The sequence below is a fragment of the Zeus faber genome, assembly GCF_960531495.2.
Source record: "Zeus faber genome assembly, chromosome: 14".
Lineage (NCBI taxonomy): Eukaryota > Metazoa > Chordata > Actinopteri > Zeiformes > Zeidae > Zeus > Zeus faber.
The window spans coordinates 1,124,401-1,145,220 of NC_137200.1; the positions used below are offsets into that span (position 1 = coordinate 1,124,401).

General features: G+C 44.6%; 1 protein-coding gene across 1 annotated transcript in view; it reads left to right on the top strand.

Annotated features, from left to right (window-relative positions):
- The first annotated feature begins 207 nt into the window (after positions 1-207).
- The window catches only part of acaca (acetyl-CoA carboxylase alpha), a 97,973-nt gene continuing 77,360 nt past the window's right edge, over positions 208-20,820 (top strand). The window contains exons 1-13 of the mRNA XM_080014421.1: positions 208-333; positions 1,138-1,396; positions 9,630-9,762; positions 10,310-10,448; positions 10,613-10,722; positions 10,856-10,937; positions 11,055-11,153; positions 13,439-13,545; positions 14,523-14,633; positions 16,002-16,211; positions 17,416-17,586; positions 19,655-19,816; positions 20,219-20,382. Coding sequence (XP_079870547.1) covers positions 1,167-1,396; positions 9,630-9,762; positions 10,310-10,448; positions 10,613-10,722; positions 10,856-10,937; positions 11,055-11,153; positions 13,439-13,545; positions 14,523-14,633; positions 16,002-16,211; positions 17,416-17,586; positions 19,655-19,816; positions 20,219-20,382 — 1,718 coding nt within the window. The 5' untranslated portion in view covers positions 208-333; positions 1,138-1,166. The remainder of the gene's footprint in view (positions 334-1,137; positions 1,397-9,629; positions 9,763-10,309; positions 10,449-10,612; positions 10,723-10,855; positions 10,938-11,054; positions 11,154-13,438; positions 13,546-14,522; positions 14,634-16,001; positions 16,212-17,415; positions 17,587-19,654; positions 19,817-20,218; positions 20,383-20,820) is intronic.

Below are 20,820 nucleotides of genomic sequence, written 5' to 3' on the forward strand. Positions count from 1 at the left end.
ATTGGTGGATTTATTTATATATGATGATATATATTGGAAGATAAACTTATCAATATGCCACTGTCTCTGGGTCCTCCATACATTACAGAAATGCGTTGAAACGAGAAGCCCTTTCTATTTTACTCTATTTCTATGGCGGCTTCCGGGGTCAGAGGTGAATGACCGGCAGTAAGCTCCGCTGCGCAGCGTCACATCGCACCACTCTGCCGGAGCGGGGCACGTCATGAAGGGTTCCTCTCCATCATCAATGAGCTTTTTATAGGAAACGAGTTGAATCAACGATAACCCGGTCGGACCAACGTATCAGGATTGCGTGTCAATTCATCTCACACGGTGAGTTATCGAGTGCGGATGTTATGGAAGTTAGCTCGGTTCTGCAGACCCGGGCCACGCATTAGCACCGCTGGTAGTTCTGTCACTCTGAAGTGGCTTTCTCGGGACCAAAAAACCCGCTTAACCAGTTTGTCTTTCTATATCATAACCTCCACGTTGAGGTGCTCGGGTGGGTAACGTCCGTGTCTCTGGCTCTGCTGCGCTGTGCTACGCCTCGTCTTTTTTATTTATTTTTTTGGTAAGTCAACGAAGACACTTAAAACCTTTTCCATAAGCTCCATTCATGTTCTAGAGTTATATCAACCGGCTTACTTTGGCTATGTAGAGCCTTCCAAAATAAGTTAACTTCATTCAAAAACAAATAAATGCAAAGAAAATGTGTTTATAGAGTTTCTGAGATGGGCTTTTGAAAATTTGATTGTGATGTCGCATTTGTTTATATACCTGAACTACACATTATATACAAGGTCTGCTGGCTATTTTATCCACATTGAAGAAGCCAGTCTTTTTGAGATGCAGTTGCTGCATTTCAATAATTACATTTAGAGTTAAGATTGGGTTTTCAGGTTGAAATACATTAGGTATTAAAAAAATAATAATAATATGCAAACTGCATTGGTGAACCCATTTCAGTTTATTTTGTTTTGCAATTTCTATTGCATGATCATTATTCCTGAGTTTGTGCAAGCTCCTGATGCAACACGACAAACACGAGCTGGTGCCAGACATGGCATATCTTGTGTCACACAGTACCTACCTTTTTGGACTCATATTCTCCTCTTGCTGTCTTTGGTTCCTCTGCAGTGTTCGCAGCCTGTGTGTGTCATCCAACTATGGCACAACAGGACCCCTTCGCCAAGAAGAATCCAGCGGTCACCGCCTTGCACTCCCACTTCATCGTGGGCTCGGTGTCGGAGGAGAACTCTGAAGACGAGACCCCGGGGAAGCCGGACACGCAGCTGGAAGACAAGGAGACGCGCTCCCTTTCGCCATGCTCCATCATCTCTGACAGCACCTATGACATGGGCGTAGACCAAATTGATTCCACCTTGCACAACCTGAGGTCAGAATTAGATAAATCAGTTGCTTAAGTCAGATATAATGTCAGGTTTTAAATGCTATATATATTTTTTTCATGTGGGAATAGAATTGCTTACAATACTTTGCAAAAATAGCTGTTTGTGATGCCTTAGACAGAAAAAATGTAACCTTTAGCATTTAGCCTTTGGATATTTCACGTGTCAATATTCAAGATACTGGTGTTGCTATAAGAAGAATATGTTAAAATGCATTCATTAAAACATTGCCATCGAAGTGTAATCAGGGCTTTATAACAATATATCCCAGTCTTCAAAGACTGCCCTCTCCATTTCCAAAGAGTATCACAGGATCTTTTCATACAGTTGCACATTTCTATCCACAATTCAATTGTTGTCTATCCTGTTTATTTATTTGTTTATTTTAAATATGGAATTTCTCAAAACTAAATGATCACTGAAAGACAGTTTTGATGATTGTCATTACACTTGACATGTGACCCTACACTGCAGTTTAAATGGGCACACACTAGTGGTGCGCAGACCAAGTCTAGTGTAGCCTGTGGTGGGTGTGGGCGGTTGGTGGGTGTTTTTTCCCTCTACCTAAAGTACACTGTGTTCAGTTTTATGCACTCCCTAACTGGTTGGGTGGCCTCTTCTCGAGCATATGATTTTGAAAAAGAGAAGAAGAAAAATAAATGTGGTCTCACCACCTTTTTGTGAGCGCACAGCATCTCTGTGTGGTAACTCCACGGGGTTCCCCGCGCTCCTGTTCCTCTGCCAGCCACATCTCCATCACTTGGAGCTTCCCAGCATTCCACCTTCACAGACAATGAACCTTGCAAATCCAATTTGTTTTTCTTCAGCCCTGTGAGATTCTTGAGGGTTGTGGGATTGTGGTGTGATTGTGGCGCCGTCGCCTGCGCTGGCGCTCCGGTTGACTTTTGCACATTTTAGTATTTTCTTCCGTTTTTATCATAATGTACGCCAAAAAAGCATCGGCAGTTACCTCATACGACCGCGATGCACTCATGGATATAAAAATTTCCCTAAACGAACAACTTTGGGACTTTTTATCCGTGGAAGCAGAGTGTCCGGCGGAAATCCTACGCGGGAACACTCTGAACAACAACAAAAATGGAGCCGCTGTTCCACGAGCGGGCCCACGGAGGAAGCACCGAGGTAAACGAGGCGGCATTCGACGCAACTTTACCGTCCACCTCTGCCAAGCATCCTTCTTGCCAACGTCCAGTCCCTGGAGAACAAGATGGAAGAACTTTGAGCGAGGATTAAATTCCAATGAGACACGAGGAACTGTTGCGTCCTCTGTCTGACGGAAACATGGTTGAACCCACTGGTGCCGGATGAAGCCATACATCCAGCCGAGTCCTTCTCCGTGTTCCGCGGCGACAGAACGGGGGAGTCGGGGAAATCCAAAGGTGGAGGCGTCTGCCTCATGGTAAACAACCGCTGGTGTAACCCCGAAAACACCAATTTTCTCTCCCACTCCTGCACACCGAACCTGGAACAGCTGACCATCCTATGCCGTCCATTTTATCTCCCCTGGGAATTTAGCAGGGTGACCATCACAGCCGTTTATATCCCACCACAAGCAGATACCGACGCAGCTCTGTCGGTCCTGAACGATGTGTTGCGCGGATTTGGTGACTGGGGACTTTACAGGGCCAACCTTAAAAAAGTTCTGCCTAGTTTCCACCAACACATCACGTATGCCACCAGGGTAGATAGAACTTTGGACCATTGCTACACACCTTACAAGAACGGATACAAGACCGTCTCGCTACCTGCTTTCGGGAAATCTGATCACGCCGGTTCCCGTTTACAGGCCTCTGATCGCGCGAGAACTGGTGGTGACGGGGGAAGTGAAGCGGTGGACGGACCAATCAGAGGCTGCGCTTCAGGACGCTCTGACTGATGTATACTGGGACATGTTCCAATCAAGTTCAAGTGACGTCAGTGAGTTTATGGAGGTCGCAGTAAGTTTTGTGACTACGCTAGCAGATAATATCATTCCCATGGTGAAAGTTCGGATATTTCCAAACCAGAAACCGTGGGTTGATAAATCCATCCGCTGTGCTCTGAATGCTCACACGGCCGCTTACAACGATGGTCTTGTATCCGGAAATATGGACAATTACAAAGCCGCGTCGTACAATCTGCGGAGGGGGGTGAAGGACGCTAAACGGGCGTACAGAGAGACGGTGGAGCTACAGATGGAGCGGGGGGACACGAGACGCTTGTGGAAGGGGCTGCGGACGATCACAAACTACAAGAGCAGCACCTCCCGAGCCACGAGTGTGGACGCCTCCCTAGCCAACCAACTGAACTCCTTTTATGCGCGGTTCGAGTCTGGCAACACCGCTGGGGATGAGCGCGCACTCTCAGTGTCCGTGCACAAGGTCAGGAGGGCTCTGATGCGGGTGAACACCAAGAAAGCTGCGGGCCCAGACGGCATATCTGGGCGAGTACTGAAGACCTGTGCTAACCAGCTAGCCCCGGTGTTCACCACAATATTCAACATCTCCCTGGATGAATCAGTGGTCCCATCCTGCTTCAAGAGGTCCACCGTCATTCCTGTCCCGAAGATCGCCTCTCCTGCCTGCCTGAATGGCTACCGTCCGGTGGCCCTCACCTCGGTGGTCATGAAGTGTTTCAAGAGGTTGATTAAGGATTACATCTGCGCCTTCCTCCCCCGCACCTTGGACCCCTTGCAGTTCGTGTACCGACAGAACAGATCCAAGGATGACGCGGTTTCCCAGGTACTGCACACCACGCTCACGCATCTGGATGGCCAGAAGGGGGCCGATGGGAGAATGCTGTTCATCAATTACAGTTCAGCCTTCAACACCATAGTCCCCACAGACTGGCTGTCAAGCTGAAGGAGCTCGGACTGAATGCTCCGCTGTGCGCCTGGATCGTGGACTTCCTCACAGCCCGCCCCCAGGTGGTCAGGGTGGGGAAGCACACGTCAAGCGTCCTCACTCTGAATACAGGATCCCCCCCAGGGTTGCGTCCTCAGCCCCCTACTGTACTCCCTGTACAGACATGACTGTGTGGCCAGGTCCAGCTCCAACACAATCATCAAGTTTGCTGATGACACCGTTGTCGTGGGCCTGATCACCCACTGCGACGAATAGGCCTACCGCGAGGAGGTGGCTGACCTGTCACTCTGGTGCCAGGACAACAGCCTCCACCTGAATGTCAGCAAAACTAAGGAGCTGATTGTGGACTTGAGGCGAGGATCACAATCGAGGACGCACATGCCCTTGGTGATCAACGGGATTTCTGTTGACAGGGTGAGCAGCTTCAAATACCTGGGAGTCCACAGCACAGAGGACTTAACATGGACTTTACATATAGACACTCTGGTGAGGAAGGCGAGGCAGGGTCTTTACCACCTCAGGCAGCTGAGGAAATTCCGAGTCTCGGTGATGATCCTCATGTCCTTCTACTCTGGAGCAGTGGAGAGCATCCTGACAGGCAACATCACTGCCTGGTTTGGAGCTGTACTGCTCAGGACAGGCGGGCCCTGCGGAGGGTTGTGCGTTTAGCTGAACGTACCACTGGAACTACCCTCCCCCCTTGCAGGAGTTATACACCAGGAGGTGTAGTAGCAGAGCCCGCAGGATCATGAAGGATCCTCATCACCCCAACAACGGGGTGATGAGGATGCTGCAGTCAGGAAAGCGCCTCTGCAGACACACAGCGAGAACAGAGAGACTGAGACTGAGTTTTTTCCCGCAAACCATTAGAACTGTCAATGCTGACCTCTCCAGGGGTCCTCATTGAGCCATACACATAGGCTCCACTACCTACTGTACTATATGTAGCATACTGTACTGTGTCACTGTTCAGGGTTGTTCGTGATGCCATATTGCTGCGCCGTACTGTTGTATACTGTGCTGTATTATCCCAAGCACTACCTCACTTTATTCATATGCCACTTTAATGCACATATCTGTTTATACATAATTGCCTATTCCATATACATAGGCATATTCCTTTTATCTATTCCATTCTATTTTATTTTATTTTATTCTATATATTTTTACTTTATTCTATAAGTATTCCACTTACTGTATTACGTTTTAGGAGTCAGTTAGTTGGTCTACTAGAAAGAAATTTTTCCAAGGACAAAAAGTGGTGCAAAAAAGTATTTAGTCAGCCACCAATTGTGCAAGTTCTCCCACTTAAAAAGATAAGAGAGGCCTGTTATTTTCATCATAGGTATGCCTAAACTAATGAGAGACAAAATGAGAAAAAAAAAATCCAGAAAATCACATTGTCTGATTTTTAAAGATTTATTTGCAAATTATGGTGGAAAATAAGTATTTGGTCAATAACAAAAGGTCATCTCAATACTTTGTTATATACCCTTTGTTTGCAATGACAGAGGTCAAACGTTTTCTGTAAGTCTTCACAAGGTTTTCACACACTGTTGCTGGTATTTTGGCCCATTCCTCCATGCAGATCTCCTCTAGAGCAGTGATGTTTTGGGGCTGTCGCTGGGCAACACGGACTTTCAACTCCCTCCAAAGATTTTCTATGGGGTTGAGATCTGGAGACTGGCTAGGCCACTCCAGGACCTTGAAATGCTTCTTACGAAGCCACTCCTTCGTTGCCCGGGCGGTGTGTTTGGGATCATTGTCATGCTGAAAGACCCAGCCACGTTTCATCTTCAATGCCCTTGCTGATGGAAGGAGGTTTTCACTCAAAACCTCACGATACATGGCCCCCCTCATTCTTTCCTTTACACGGATCAGTCGTCCTGGTCCCTTTGCAGGAAAACAGCCCCAAAGCATGATGTTTCCACCCCCATGCTTCACAGTAGGTATGGTGTTCTTTGGATGCAACTCAGCTTTCTTTTTCCTCCAAACACGACAAGTTGAGTTTTTACCAAAAAGTTCTATTTTGGTTTCATCTGACCATATGACACTCTCCCAATCCTCTTCTGGATCATCCAAATGCTCTCTAGCAAACTTCAGACGGGCCTGGACATGTACTGGCTTAAGCAGGCGGACACATCTGGCACTGCAGGATTTGAGTCCCTGGCGGCGTAGTGTGTTACTGATGGTAGCCTTTGTTACTTTGGTCCCATCTCTCTGCAGGTCATTCACTAGGTCCCCCCGTGTGGTTCTCGGATGTTTTCTCACCGTTCTTGTGATCATTTTGACCCCCACGGGGTGAGATCTTGTGTGGAGCCCCAGATCGAGGGAGATTATCAGTGGTCTTGTATGTCTTCCATTTTCTAATAATTGCTCCCACAGTTGATTTCTTCACAACAAGCTGCTTACCTATTGCAGATTCAGTCTTCCCAGCCTGGTGCAGGTCTACAATTTTGTTTCTGGTGTCCTTTGACAGCTCTTTGGTCTTGGCCATAGTGGAGTTTGGAGTGTGACTGTTTGAGGTTGTGGACAGGTGTCTTTTATACTGATAACGAGTTCAAACAGGTGCCATTAATACAGGTAACGAGTGGAGGACAGAGGAGCCTCTTAAAGAAAAAGTTATAGATCTGTGAAAGCCATAAATCTTGCTTGTTTGTAGGTGACCAAATACTTATTTTACCGAGGAATTTACCAATTAATTCATTCAAAATCCTACAATGTGATTTCCTGGATTCTTTCCCCCCATTCTGTCTCTCATAGTCGAAGTGTACCTATGTTGAAAATTACAGGCCTCTCTCATCTTTTTAAGTGGGAGAACTTGCACAATTGGTGGCTGACTAAATACTTTTTTGCCCCACTGTATGTGTGTTATCCCCAGGTGGGTTGCATTACATTTCACTGCATATATGTATGAAAGTATGTATATGTATATGTATGTGATGAATAAACGTCTTGAATCTTGAATCTTCCTCAAGATTCTGGGAAAAAAATTATAATTATGCACATTAACCAATATGATATGTTGCCTTTTGATACTGGTGTTTTGCATGTTACTGTGGACCTCAGCATAGAATCACTACACCACCTATTCCCTTTTTTGGAGACTATATTTGTTTTGGTATTGATATTTACTATATTTTAGGGCTGGGGAATATAGCGATATACTGTAATATGGAGATTAGAGACAATCTATTGTCTGGGATATTAGTTATGGTAATACAGTTATCGTTTTTAAAGCTGTATCACAGTAAAATAATGCAATTCTCTGAACTTCATAGACTGTTATAGCTGCACTAACCAATACCTCTACCTGCTGGGTTATAATACCCACATTACTGCTTATAATAATTTGTAATGCATTTTATTTATAAAGTACTTTTTTCAACTCAACGCACTGTACAATAAAGTAAAAACAGATAAACTCTAAAACTATGGGAAGTTATAGAAGCACGAAAGTTAAAGTGATAGCAGAACGGGCAAGGACGAGCATAATGAGATCAGGTAGATATAAAATATTATATAAAAGTTTTAAAAGCAAGTTATAATAATTGAAAAAGATTGCTAATGATTAGTGAACCACGTGAGCACTGACATCTCTTCCTGAATGGTGCAAAATGCTTGTAAGAGAGGCTCAGTTTTGTACTTTGCAGCCCAATAAAAGTTTGCCTCATTCAGCCTGGTCTTGGGTGCTCGGTCAAACAAAGAGGATGAGTTTCAGGGTCATCGTTTTGGGGTTGACGGAAAGCGCCTAGACTGTCGATACTGGACAGGGGTCTCTGTCCTCCGGCTTCCTCCCTCCCCTACAGAACAAGGAGAGCTCATTCAGCTCTTTCACTGATTAGTGAACCACGTGAGCACTGACATCTCTTCCTGAATGGTGCAAAATGCTTGTAAGAGAGGCTCAGTTTTGTACTTTGCAGCCAAATAAAAGTTTGCCTCATTCAGCCTGGTCTTGGGTGCTCGGTCAAACAAAGAGGATGAGTTTCAGGGTCATCGTTTTGGGGTTGACGGAAAGGGCCTAGACTGTCGATACTGGACAGGGGTCTCCCTCCCTCCCTTACAGAACAAGGAGAGCTCATTCAGCTCTTTCACTGGATTTCTAATCCGCCCCCGCCCCCCCCAAGTCTCTTCCCTCGGTGACGCAACCATGCCCAGTCAGGCCACAGCAGCCAGCCAGCCAAAGGCCAAGGCAGGGCCACACCTTCAACGGCCCACCCCCCTCATCGTCCTCCTCCTCTGTTGGTTTGACTGAAAGGGCTCCGCTCCTCCCATTGGGGATGTCTGCCTCAGCCTGTAAATACATTTTAGAAATGAGCACCATTTGCTATGTTGAATGTGTTGCAAGAGTCTTATCAGACAAGGTCTAGTTTTCTCGGCTGAAGTTTTCCGCTTCATCTTTAGATGGTCAATGACGTTGACCATCTAAAGATGATGTTTGGTCAGTGATGTCAATCATCGACCAAACATGGTCAATGATTGATGGTCAATGATGGGTTTTTTTCTGTTTTTTTTTGTGAATCAATTATCATTCAGATAAACTAGGTATGAAGACACATGTAAAATAGAAAACTATTTATATAAACCACTCTCAATTCCAAAACCACTCTCAATTCCAAAACCACTTTCAGTTTGTTTTTTTTATTTGGAGAGTTGTTTGGAGAAGTCTAAAGATGTCTGGCGGTGCAGCTATGTTTTTAACAGTGAAACGGCCTGACATAACATGGGTATAAAAATTGATGGGGTGTTCTGTACAGGATTAAAAAATATGTATCTAATAATACAGGCATGGATAATATATAGATGATGATTATGATGTTATTACTACATTACAGTGCCTAAAGTCTAAGTTATTATAATATCTTTACGGTATACAGGTACTCCTCATTTAATGACCGAGTTTTGTTCCTACGTTAAGTGAATTGGTCGAAGCGAGGACCCCCCTTACCGTTATTTCAGTCTTGGAAATTGCAAACGAAATTGCAAATACCGACATTGGACTGAGACTGTGAATGGTGTAGGCAATGAGATGCTTGACGTTGAGACGCCGTGCACCCCACGGTATTGTACACAGCATACAATACCAACTGCTTGGAGAGCTGGTCGTAAGTCTGGATGGTCGTTAAACAGGTAGGTCTTAAGTGAGGTGTACCCGTATTGCAGTTATTGCACAAGTTGGTCTGTGTGATGGTGTGTTCTGTGTTATTATTAGTTATTTTAGATAACCTAACTGCATGATTTGATTTGATTTATTGATTTATTAATTATTAATTACAATCCCCTCTTCATCATTAGTCCTCGCTCTTAAGGACCACTGTGATTTAAGCCTGTGTGTCATCCATGTTATCGCAAGCAGGCCCAGTATGTCCGGGCTGCACCTGGTGAAGCAGGGCCGGGACCGCCGCCGCATCGACTTGCAGAGGGACTTTACCGTGGCCTCGCCCGCTGAATTCGTCACCCGCTTCGGTGGCAACAAAGTGATCGAGAAGGTAGCGATTTGATTTACTTAGTAGAGAGCGTGTTAGAAAAAATTATTCATAAAATCTATTAAATAATCACAAAAAAACTCTGAATCTTAGAACTGCAGCCACTGCTGTTATATTGTAATGGTTATTTAGTCATTTTTCATGATACGTAATCTAAGTCGATGAAACTGACAACCAAAATGGACGACTTGAAAATATTTAAATGTTTTCTTTCTAAACTAATATAAATTAAATCAACAGCAATACTGTCATACCAAACTCGTCAAGGATTTAATACGAGACAGGACCGTAACCCAAAATCAAGCACATACAAAACTTACTTGTACCCATGCAATTTCTTTAGCCATTGACATGTTGTTTGTATTTAAAGTTTTTTACTTTCTTAATTTTTTTAATTAAAAATTTTAAAGAATCAAGCGCATCCATTAAGGTTCTATAAAAGTTGCATCAATAGGAAACACAAACTTTATTGTGACCATACATTTTCTTTTACCCATTGATGATTGATAGTTTGATAAACCTGTGTTAACTATACTGTATGTGTTCACAGGTTCTCATTGCCAACAACGGCATCGCTGCCGTCAAATGCATGCGCTCCATCCGCCGCTGGGCGTACGAGATGTTCCGCAACGAGCGGGCGATTCGCTTTGTCGTGATGGTGACACCAGAGGACCTGAAGGCCAATGCTGGTCAGTTCTGTTGCATTTCGGACACGAGGGGGGGGTGCCCCAATGCAGCACGATTAGATGCTTCATCCTGAGGTTTATTATCTGATATGCATGAAAAGTGCTATATGAACTTTAACTCAGTATTTCTGACATAAAAAAAAAAAAAAAAAAAATCCTTTTCCCAGAATACATAAAAATGGCCGACCACTACGTGCCTGTGCCCGGAGGGACCAACAACAACAACTACGCTAACGTGGAGCTGATCGTGGATGTGGCCAAGCGCATACCTGTTCAGGTGCCTCCACACATTGAAGAACTTGTGCCTGTAGCTTTTGCCGTTAATGACTTTGCACTCTGAACTTCTCTTGTTATTGAAAGCTCATTTTTGTCGTTGTATTATTCTCTTTTATTCATAATTTTTTTCCTAGGCTGTGTGGGCCGGATGGGGTCACGCATCAGAGAACCCTAAACTCCCTGAACTGCTTCATAAGCACGGCTTTGCTTTCATGGGTGAGTTGAGTAAGGGAGGGTCATTCCAGAGCACTTGTACTTTCTGCACCTAGAAGTCTCACCTCTGAAGTTGGAGATTTTCCTTTTTTATCATTATCGTAATTTGGCACCATACAGGTCCACCCAGCCAGGCCATGTGGGCGCTTGGGGACAAGATTGCCTCATCCATCGTAGCTCAATCCGCTGGCATCCCCACGTTACCCTGGAGCGGAGCCGGTAGGTCTGCCTTCGGGGCCGTGCTGGACTCCATGGAGCTCATAAAGCATGCATGTCAAATCACAGACAAAAGACCTTTTTAAAAAAAAAAAAAAAAAAAATTGGTTTTCATGCTTTCCTGAAACATAACAATGGTAAATAATAAGAAATAACCCATTAGGCAAGCCAAGTTTATCTGCGTAGCACATTTCATATACAAGGACAATTCAAAGCACTTTACATAAGGCATAAAAGACATGAAATGAATGCAAAGAGGAATACATAGTATATTTTGCACCAATCAGCCACAACTAATATCCACTAATATTGTGTTGCTCCCCCTCGTGCCACCAAACAGCTCTGACCCGTCCCGGCATGGACTCCACAAGGCCTCTGAAGGTGTCCTGTAGTACCTGGCACCAAGATGTTAGCAGCAGATCCTGAAAGTCCTGTAAATTGCGAGGTGATGCCACCATGGATCGGGCACATCCCACAAATGCTTAATCGGATCGGTCCCTAACCCCAGCCATCGACATGACGTAGAAGAAAATGTGATTCATCAGACCAGGCCACCTTCTTCCATTGCTCCATCGTCCAGTTCTGTCGCTCAAGTGCCCATTGTATGTGCTTTCAGCAGTGGACAGTCGTCAGCATGGGAACTCTTGACTGGTCTGTGGCTACGCAGCCCCATACGCAGCAAGCTGTGATGCACTGTGTGTTCTGACACCGTTCTATCATAGACAGCATGAACTTTTTCAGCAATTTGTGCTCCAGTAGCTCTTCTGTGGGATCGGACCAGACGGGCTAGACTTCGCTCCCCACGTTTGCCCATGACCCTGTCGCTGGTTCAACAGTTGTCCTTCCTTGGACGACTTTTGGTAGGTACTAACTAGAGGTGTGGAAATTTCTCGATTTTAAGATGCATCACAATGCGGATGTTGATGATTCTGCGTCAATGCAGTGATCAGGAGATTGGAAATATAAGTGGCCTACATGGGGGAAAAAACAACAAAAAAAAAAAACCCCGACCCTACCATTTATTTATAATTTTAAGATTTTATTGTGATTAACTGTGTGATTGTGATCACCCCTGATGATGTCAGAGAGTTTACGGAAGTGGTGACAAACTTCATTGCCAAGCTAGTGGAAGATGTGGCTCCAATGGTTACTGTGTGATGCCGTGGGTTGACAAATCCATACAGGACGCACTGAACCCACGCACCGCTGCTTACGCCGTATTGTGGCTCATGTAGGGGAACATTGACCATGATAAAGCGACGACCTACCAACTGAGGAGGGCTGTGAAAGAGGCAAAGCATCAGTAAAGAGAAAGAGAGGAGTCTCAGTTCCAGCTGTCTGACACCGGACACATGAGGCAGGGATTACGGACTATAATGGACTACAGAGGCAAAGCTACCACCACATAAATGTTGATGCTTTCGCATTAGCCCCCTGGTTAGCACAACAGAACCGAGTTCTGCTACCAGAGGTGAGTGCACACTCAGCATCTCAGAGCAGCAGCCGGTCCGGATGCCATCCCCGTACATGTTCTGAAGACCTGTACTGACCTGCTTCCCCAGTGTTCACCATCATATCCAATCTCTCCCTGGCGCAGGCCTTGGTGCCCATATAGAAAATTGGGGATGCTATACATTGAGATGCATTGAGAATCGTTGGCACGTGAATCGTAATCAAATCGTGAGGCCAGTGAAGATTCACACCTTATTATTAACCACTGCATACCGGGAACACCCCACAAAGCCTGCCGCTTTGGAGGTGCTCCGACCCAGTCGTCTAGCCATCACAATTTGTCCCTTGTCAAAGTCACTCAGATCATTACGCTTGCCAATTTTTCTGCTTCCAATACACCAACTTCAAGAACTGACTCTTCACTTGCTGCCTAATATATCCCACCCTTTGACAGGTGTCATTGGAATGAGATGATCAATGTTACACACTTCACCTGTCAGTGGTTTTAATGTTGTGTCTGATCTGTGTATTTAAGTATAGAAATGTAAAGCTTAAAAACTGATAAAAAGACAGATCACACAAACCCTACCGGCTTTCACCCATTTCAGATTGTTGGGCCTCTTTCTATAGAGCTCTTTCACCTTTAACATCTCATGCTGAAACAATGACTAATACACACGCAGACTAATACCAAATGCACCCATTTGTTAATCAGACTTAAGGTATTTGAGTGATTTAAGATGCTCTGAAAACCTGCTCACTATAGGATATTTAATATTTGCTCCCCTCGTGGCATTTCGAGGATAGTTAAAAAAAATACTTTGCATTCCTTTCAGGCCTGGTGGTTGAGTGGCCAGAGAGCAACCAGAAGAAGAGAGTCATCCACGTTCCCCCCGATTTGTACGAACTGGGCTGCATCCAGGACGTGGAGGCGGGGCTAAAGGTCGGCGTCTTAAAGCTCCTTTCACATATGCAGCCTATCCCTGAAATGTTCTGGAACATTTCCTGCATGGGGCCATGTGCGAATTGGAGCAGGGATTGATATTCTGGGAACTCTCTACCGCCAATTTTCTGTCTTAAGATTTAGTATGATTTTTGGGAAAATGCCGGTATGGCTTTATTGTGAATGGAAGCAGTAACATTGCCAGGACATACATGTAAAGTAGGGGTGGAACTGAATACAGTTTTCGGCAAAGCACAAATTGAGCATTTTTAATAATATTTATTTTGTGCAAATATTTAAAAAATTATTCCTTTTTTCTGGAAGAAAAAAACACATTCAGAAAAATGGGAGCAAAGATGAGAGGCTGAAACACGTCCAGGTCTTTATGTTTCTTAGAAATGCCACTCGGACCCTAGACGTGTCTTTTAGAGTTAGTGATGGAGAGGGGCACTATATGGTATATGTCAGTTCGGTAGTGTGAAGTGCTTCGAGTGTGGTGACATCAGGCGCAAGCACATCACTTGCCTGCCGGCTGCACCCGAGCTGGAGAGGGAGGGAGCGGACAGGGAGAAGTATAACGGGTGGAGGGAAGGGGTGAAAAGGCGCATGACAGAAATGTTCCTGAATGTAGCTGCATGTGTGAATAGTGAAACGCACTGGTGGTGCCTGAAAGATTATCCCAGTAATTTACCGGGAACTATGTGTGAAAGTGGCTTAATACGAGGGTCGCAGAGAGTTGGAAACTTCCCAGTAAATTTCTGGAAATTTAGCATGGGAATTCAAACTCAGGGGTTGTGGAAATATTGGCAAATGTCCAAAAAAAAAATAAAATAAATAAAATAAAAAAGTGTGTGTGTGTGTGTGTGTGTGTGTGTGTGTGTGTGTGTGTGTGTGTGTGTGTGTGTGTGTGTGTGTGTGTGTGTGTGTGTGTGTGTGTGTGTGTGTGTGTGTGTGTGTGTGTGTGTGTGTGTGTGTAGGCAGCGGAGAAAGTGGGCTACCCAGTGATGGTGAAAGCCTCGGAGGGAGGTGGAGGAAAGGGAATCCGCAAGGTCAACTCCGCCGACGATTTCACCAACCTCTACAGACAGGTGGGTGCATCCACACCGTGACACCAACCTACTGGAGACCAGTTCACTGCAGACTGGGCTTTAGAATAAATGGGAAGATTAGCAAGGAGTTGAACTTGACTTCATTAGAACCAAAACCAAAAAAGGGGAAAACAAAAGTTTAGGATTAGGTTGGTTTTCATATTCTTATTTATATTATTATCTCTCAGCCTATTTTCAAAACAGAGTTTGAGTTATAAATAGTAGAAAAATGTTAAACCATTGAGTTAATATTCCCGTTAGATTACATTGGGAAACGCAGTTAATTTACGAGACGCTAAACAACGCTGTATGACGCCGATTGATCGTTTCCTTTAAAAGCGGCCGACCAGGTGAAGATCATTCATCCATATTCCATGTGATGTGAAGTCACAATGTGAAACCGTTTTGATAGAGTTCAGCCTTTAAATATAACGTGTTTTATACACACACGGAGACAACATTGTGGAGGGGGCGTGTCAGTGACATCACCGTCACTTTTGAGACAAGACGATCCGGTTTCACTTGTCTGTAAAAACTCCGGTTGATTAGGAGAAGAGCGGGTGGAGGAAGAGCTAAATCATATCGTGGACCTTAATCTGACCTTGTGATAGATCCAAGTCAGTTTAAGCAGCGCGCACTGGACTTAATTTTCCGCGATGATAGTCAGTTCAACGACAGCGACGCTGAATCTGATATTACTCCGGGCTGGAGAACATTTCAAACAGTGGATTTCAACCCGAATGTGACTATGAAACGAAATATTTTCAAGAACCACCGGGAAATAAAATCCACTTTAATAAAACATGTACAGTATATTCTTACTGTTAGATAAAAGCTTTCTTCAAAACAAAAATACGTTCAACATTCCCTCAAAACACAAGAACAAAGCAGTGATTGGCCCATTCCGCAGTCTGTTAAGTAGCCATGTGGCTTTGCCTACCCCATTTGCATTCTGGGAGCTAGGTGAATGAATGATGACACCCTTGTCATTAACAAGTCTTGGCTTTAAAAATATTTTGTTTGATTTGCACCTTGAAGTGACACCTTGTTTGGAAGCTCTGATTCTCCTCTTTTAAATGATGCAAAAAAGTCGAAAGCTGCCAAATTACCCTAAAGTATGCAGTGGGTCACATATTAAGAAACTGTTTCATGTGGATTTGAGTATCACATTGGTTACTTTTATTATATGATAGAGCATGGATTATATCGAAATGATTACATACAGTATGTCAAACCTATATAACTTTTTAAGTACAAATCTATCTATCAATCAAAAATCAATCTATCAGTCTTAGCAATGTCCCTCAAAGACTGACAATGTCTGAGCAAACCTGTTCCCGCAATGAAAAATGTGTGTTTCGCTCCCAGGTCCAGGCGGAGGTTCCGGGCTCTCCCGTCTTCGTGATGCAGTTGGCCAAGCATGCCCGCCACCTGGAGGTGCAGATCCTGGCCGACCAGTACGGCAATGCCATCTCGCTGTTCGGGAGGGACTGCTCTGTGCAGCGGCGACACCAGAAGATTATCGAGGAGGCTCCAGCCACTATTGCCACCTCCGACGTGTTTGAGGACATGGAGAGGGTAAGACAGAATTATTATTATTAAGGATCCAGCCCACAGAGCCCCCTATTTTTATTGCTGGGATTTTTATTATTATTTTCCTCTGCATCTTTCGGGCTAAAAGCGTCTGGAACACAACAATCGCTGAACACTCACTCAATCGTACATGGTTGTGATCTCGTTGGAACCGGGACATCTCAAACATCTTGTGGTACAAGTTTGATCCATAATAATCTACCTTTAGAGCAGGAATTACTGAAAAACCTACCAAAATTTGCAGTAAGTTGAAGAATTTTGGTGTACTTTGATTAGTTTATGAAGCCAGGCGCTTTGTGACATCATGAACCGCTTTGTGACATCATGAACCGATGTTATAGAAGTCCAGTTTCCATCTCTGGGTGATAATTTGCATTCAGAGGGATGCGCTGTATAGAGACCATAGGGGTTGCTCTGCGCGACCAGTAACCAGGAGATGATAGACCACTGGAGCCGATGCGGTGTTTAATGTAAACTCGGAAAATCATGCTGCATTTCAGAGAAGCCGTAAAACTGAAATACATACCTAACATGACTAAACTGGACCCTGTGTATTATTGTTATTATTATTATTATTATTATTGTAAAATATGCATAAAAAGCTTAAAAGTACAAATATGCTCAGGATAAGTTATTTGTATGGGTGTATAGGGTATAAATTGTAAATTATTGCTGTTGCGGTTCCACCTGCCACCCGAGTGGCGTTTTCAGGACCCTCCAACACAGACACAGACGATGGGGTTTAAAATACACAAGTTTTATTGTAGCGAGTGAGCGGGGTAGAACAAGCCTGGAGCAGATGGACATGTCATGACAAGGGCTGTGTGTGTGTGTGTGTGTGTGTGTGTGTGTGTGTGTGTGTGTGTGTGTGTGTGTGTGTGTGTGTGTGTGTGTGTGTGTGTGTGTGTGTGTGTGTGTGTGTGTGTGTGTGTGTGTGTGTGTGTGTGTGTGTGTGTGTGTTCCTCGTTGATTACTCTAACGAGCAACAGGCCACCCTGATCCTGGAATGTTTTAGTACTCACCTTTTGGATTTTGTAAATATAAAGAGCTAAATTAAAAAATTATAATGTGACTCACTATTGTCAAATTATCTGTTGGGGAAGTCATCAAAATGAATCATTTTGTGATATCCATAATCCCCGTCGACAAATGTAAAAACTGGCTTTTTGTTTTGTCTTTCCCTCCTCAGTGTGCGGTGAAGCTGGCCAAGATGGTGGGCTACGTCAGTGCCGGCACGGTGGAGTACCTGTACAGCCAGGACGGGAGCTTCTACTTCCTGGAGCTCAACCCCCGTCTGCAGGTGGAGCACCCCTGCACCGAGATGGTGGCCGACGTCAACCTGCCTGCCGCCCAGCTGCAGGTCAGCCTCCCCGAAACACACACATACACAGATACACACATTCTTTTAATGGTATTAAGGTGAGGTCTGAGTAGATACACAGGAGTATTTACTCACTTGCTAAGTCTGATAAGTGAGGACCCATGTTTCTGGTGTACTTATAAACCCCAAAATAGTTCATTCGAAATAAACTGTAGGAAAACAAACATATACACACTCACAGACATGCTGCATACTTGAGCCTGTCTCTGGTTCAGCGTGCCACAGCATTAGCACGCTTCACCGCCTTGGCACCCCGGCTCTAGGCTGGGGCCCCTGTATCCATGGCAACCGACTGCAAGAACCGGCCGACGCAGTTAGCACCAGTGATGTGGGCTGTAATGGGTCGTGTGTGTGTGTGTTTTGACTCACGGATTGGATCGTTTTTCGGATCAGCAAAAAAGTATATAATTTTGCTTTCCATTTATTCAGTAAAACACTTCAAGCAAGGAAGTTTTGTCCATGGCCTTTAATTAAAACAACATTCAAGATGTCCAATGTTTTTAAATAAATTTTTTAAATATTGAATTCCCACTTATTGAATTAAAGTGCAATATGTGGCGTGTGTAGTGTATGAAAAAATATGATTCGATTTGATAACCCCCAGTAAGTTAACTTAATGCCAACAAGTAATTCAAGATTCAAGAGGTTTATTCATCACATACATATACATACTTTCATACATATATGCAGTGAAATGTAATGCAACGCACCTGGTGATAACACACAATATGTCCTAGGAAAAAATTTGTTCTAATAGACCAACTAACTGACTCCTAAAACGTAATACAGTAAGTCGAATACTTATAGAATAGAATAAAAATATATAGAATAAAATAAAATGGAATAGATAAAGGGAATATGCTTATGTATATGGAATAGGCGATTATGTATATGCAGATATGTGCATTAAAGTGGCATGTGAATAAAGTGTGGTAGTGTTTGGGATAATACAGCACAGTATACAACAGTACGGCGCAGCAATACGGCATTACGAACAACCCTGAACAGTGACACAGTATGCGGTACAGTATGCTCCATATCGTACAGTAAGGTAGTGGAGCCTATGTGTGTGGCTCAGTGAGGACCCCTGGTGAGGTCAGCATTGACAGTTCTAATGGCTTGCGGGGAAAAAACTCAGTCTCAGTCTCTCTGTTCTCGCTGTGTGACTGCGGAGGTGCTTGCCTGACCGCAGCAGCTGGAACAGTCCGTTGTTGGGGTGATGAGGATCCTTCATGATCCTGCAGGCTCTGCGACTACACCTTCCGGTGTATAACTCCTGCAAGGGGGGGGGGGGGTAGTTCCAGTGGTACGTTCAGCTGAACGCACAACCCTCTGCAGGGCCCGCCTGTCCTGAGCAGTACAGTTCCCAAACCAGGCAGTGATGTTGCCTGTCAGGATGCTCTCCACTGCTCCAGAGTAGAAGGACTTGAGGATCCTCACCGAGACCCAGAATTTCCTCAGCTGCCTGAGGTGGTACTCACCCAGATATGCCATCTGGGCCCGCAGCTTTCCTGGTGTTCACCCGCATCAGAGCCCTCCTGACCTCATGCACGGACACTGAGAGTGCGGGCTCATCCCCAGCAGTGTAACTCCAATTAGCCGGCGAGCAAGCGGTGCTGTTGCCAGACTCGAACCGGGCATAAAAGGAGTTCAGTTGGTTGGCTAGGGAGGCGTCCACACTCGTGGCTGGGGAGGAGCTGCTCTTGTAGTTTGTTATTGTCCCCTCCCACAAGCGTCTTGTGTCCCCCCGCTCCATCTATAGCTCCACGGTCCCTGTTTAGCGTCCCTCACCGCCCTCCGCAGATTGTATGACGCTGCTTTGTAATTGTCCATATTTCTGAAATATCCAAACTTTCACCGCGGGAACGATAGGATAGGCATAGAATGGTCAGCTGTTCCAGGTTCGGCGAGCAGGAGTGGGAGAGAAACTTGGTGTTGTTGGGGTTACACCAGCGGTTGTTTACCTCCTAATGTTAACCTCCTAATCAGTATCACGTTCAATTTTTCACATTTATACCAAACCAAATTTCATGAAAATGAATGCCAGATCGCCATGGGAATCCCTCTGCATCGAATCAAAGACATCAGGATGCTGTACGGGGTCCAGCCCTGGGGAGATTGTACAATCGACTTCGAGGGTCTCTCCACTGCACCGTCACCGCGGGGCCACGTAATCGCCGCCCGCATCACCAGTGAGAACCCAGACGAGGTACAATGAGGTGTGTGTGTGTGTGTGTGTGTGTGTGTGTGTGTGTGTGTGTGTGTGTGTGTGTGTGTGTGTGTGTGTGTGTGTGTGTGTGTGTGTGTGTGTGTGTGTGTGTGTGTGTGTGTGTGTGTGTGTGTGTGTTCCTTCCTCGTTGATTACTCTAACGAGAAACAGGCCACCCACACACTCCTGGCTGCTCAAACCACACAGCCCAACACCACGATTGCTATGTGGTTTTTTTTGTGTTTATATTAGACTTTGTAATGGTGTATGCTTATAACTTTTAAAAATATTTCAGTCTTATGAAATTATATGCAGGTTTTTTTTATTGTTTTTTTTCATGGTCGTGTGTGTGTCTGAAAGGCCTCAGATTAGGTGCTAATTCCTGTGTTAATTTTATTTCAGGGGTTCAAGCCGAGCTCGGGCACAGTGCAGGAGCTAAACTTCCGCAGTAACAAGAATGTCTGGGGCTACTTCAGCGTGGCAGCAGCCGGAGGCCTGCACGAGTTCGCAGACTCTCAGTTCGGTCACTGCTTCTCCTGGGGAGAGAACCGCGAAGAAGCCATCTCGTGAGTCACTGGGGATGGACTGACGCCATCTTCACTGTCAACGCCAATACCCAATACTAAATCAGTCAATCAAAACAGTGGTTTTACTGAGCAGTGCAGATGGTTTGGTGTCATTAGAACATGATTATCCACATACTGTATTTGATTGACATGTCATCAGTTTTTCTACATTTGAGACATCTCACATGGTTCTATGAAGTAGAGAATCAAGTTTGCTTCAATATCAGTGTATTGTTAATGATCTGTCTAAATTATAAAACCATATTATTATTAAAAAATCTTCACATTCCACAATCATATGTTTCCATCCAAATTGCCAGGGAATATCGAGCCAATTTTAGAAATTTTACAAAGAGCAAAATGTGACCCACCGCACCAAAACCCACTATCTTGCGCATTTCTAAAATCGCCATGAGCCACCAAATAGGTTGAAAAAAA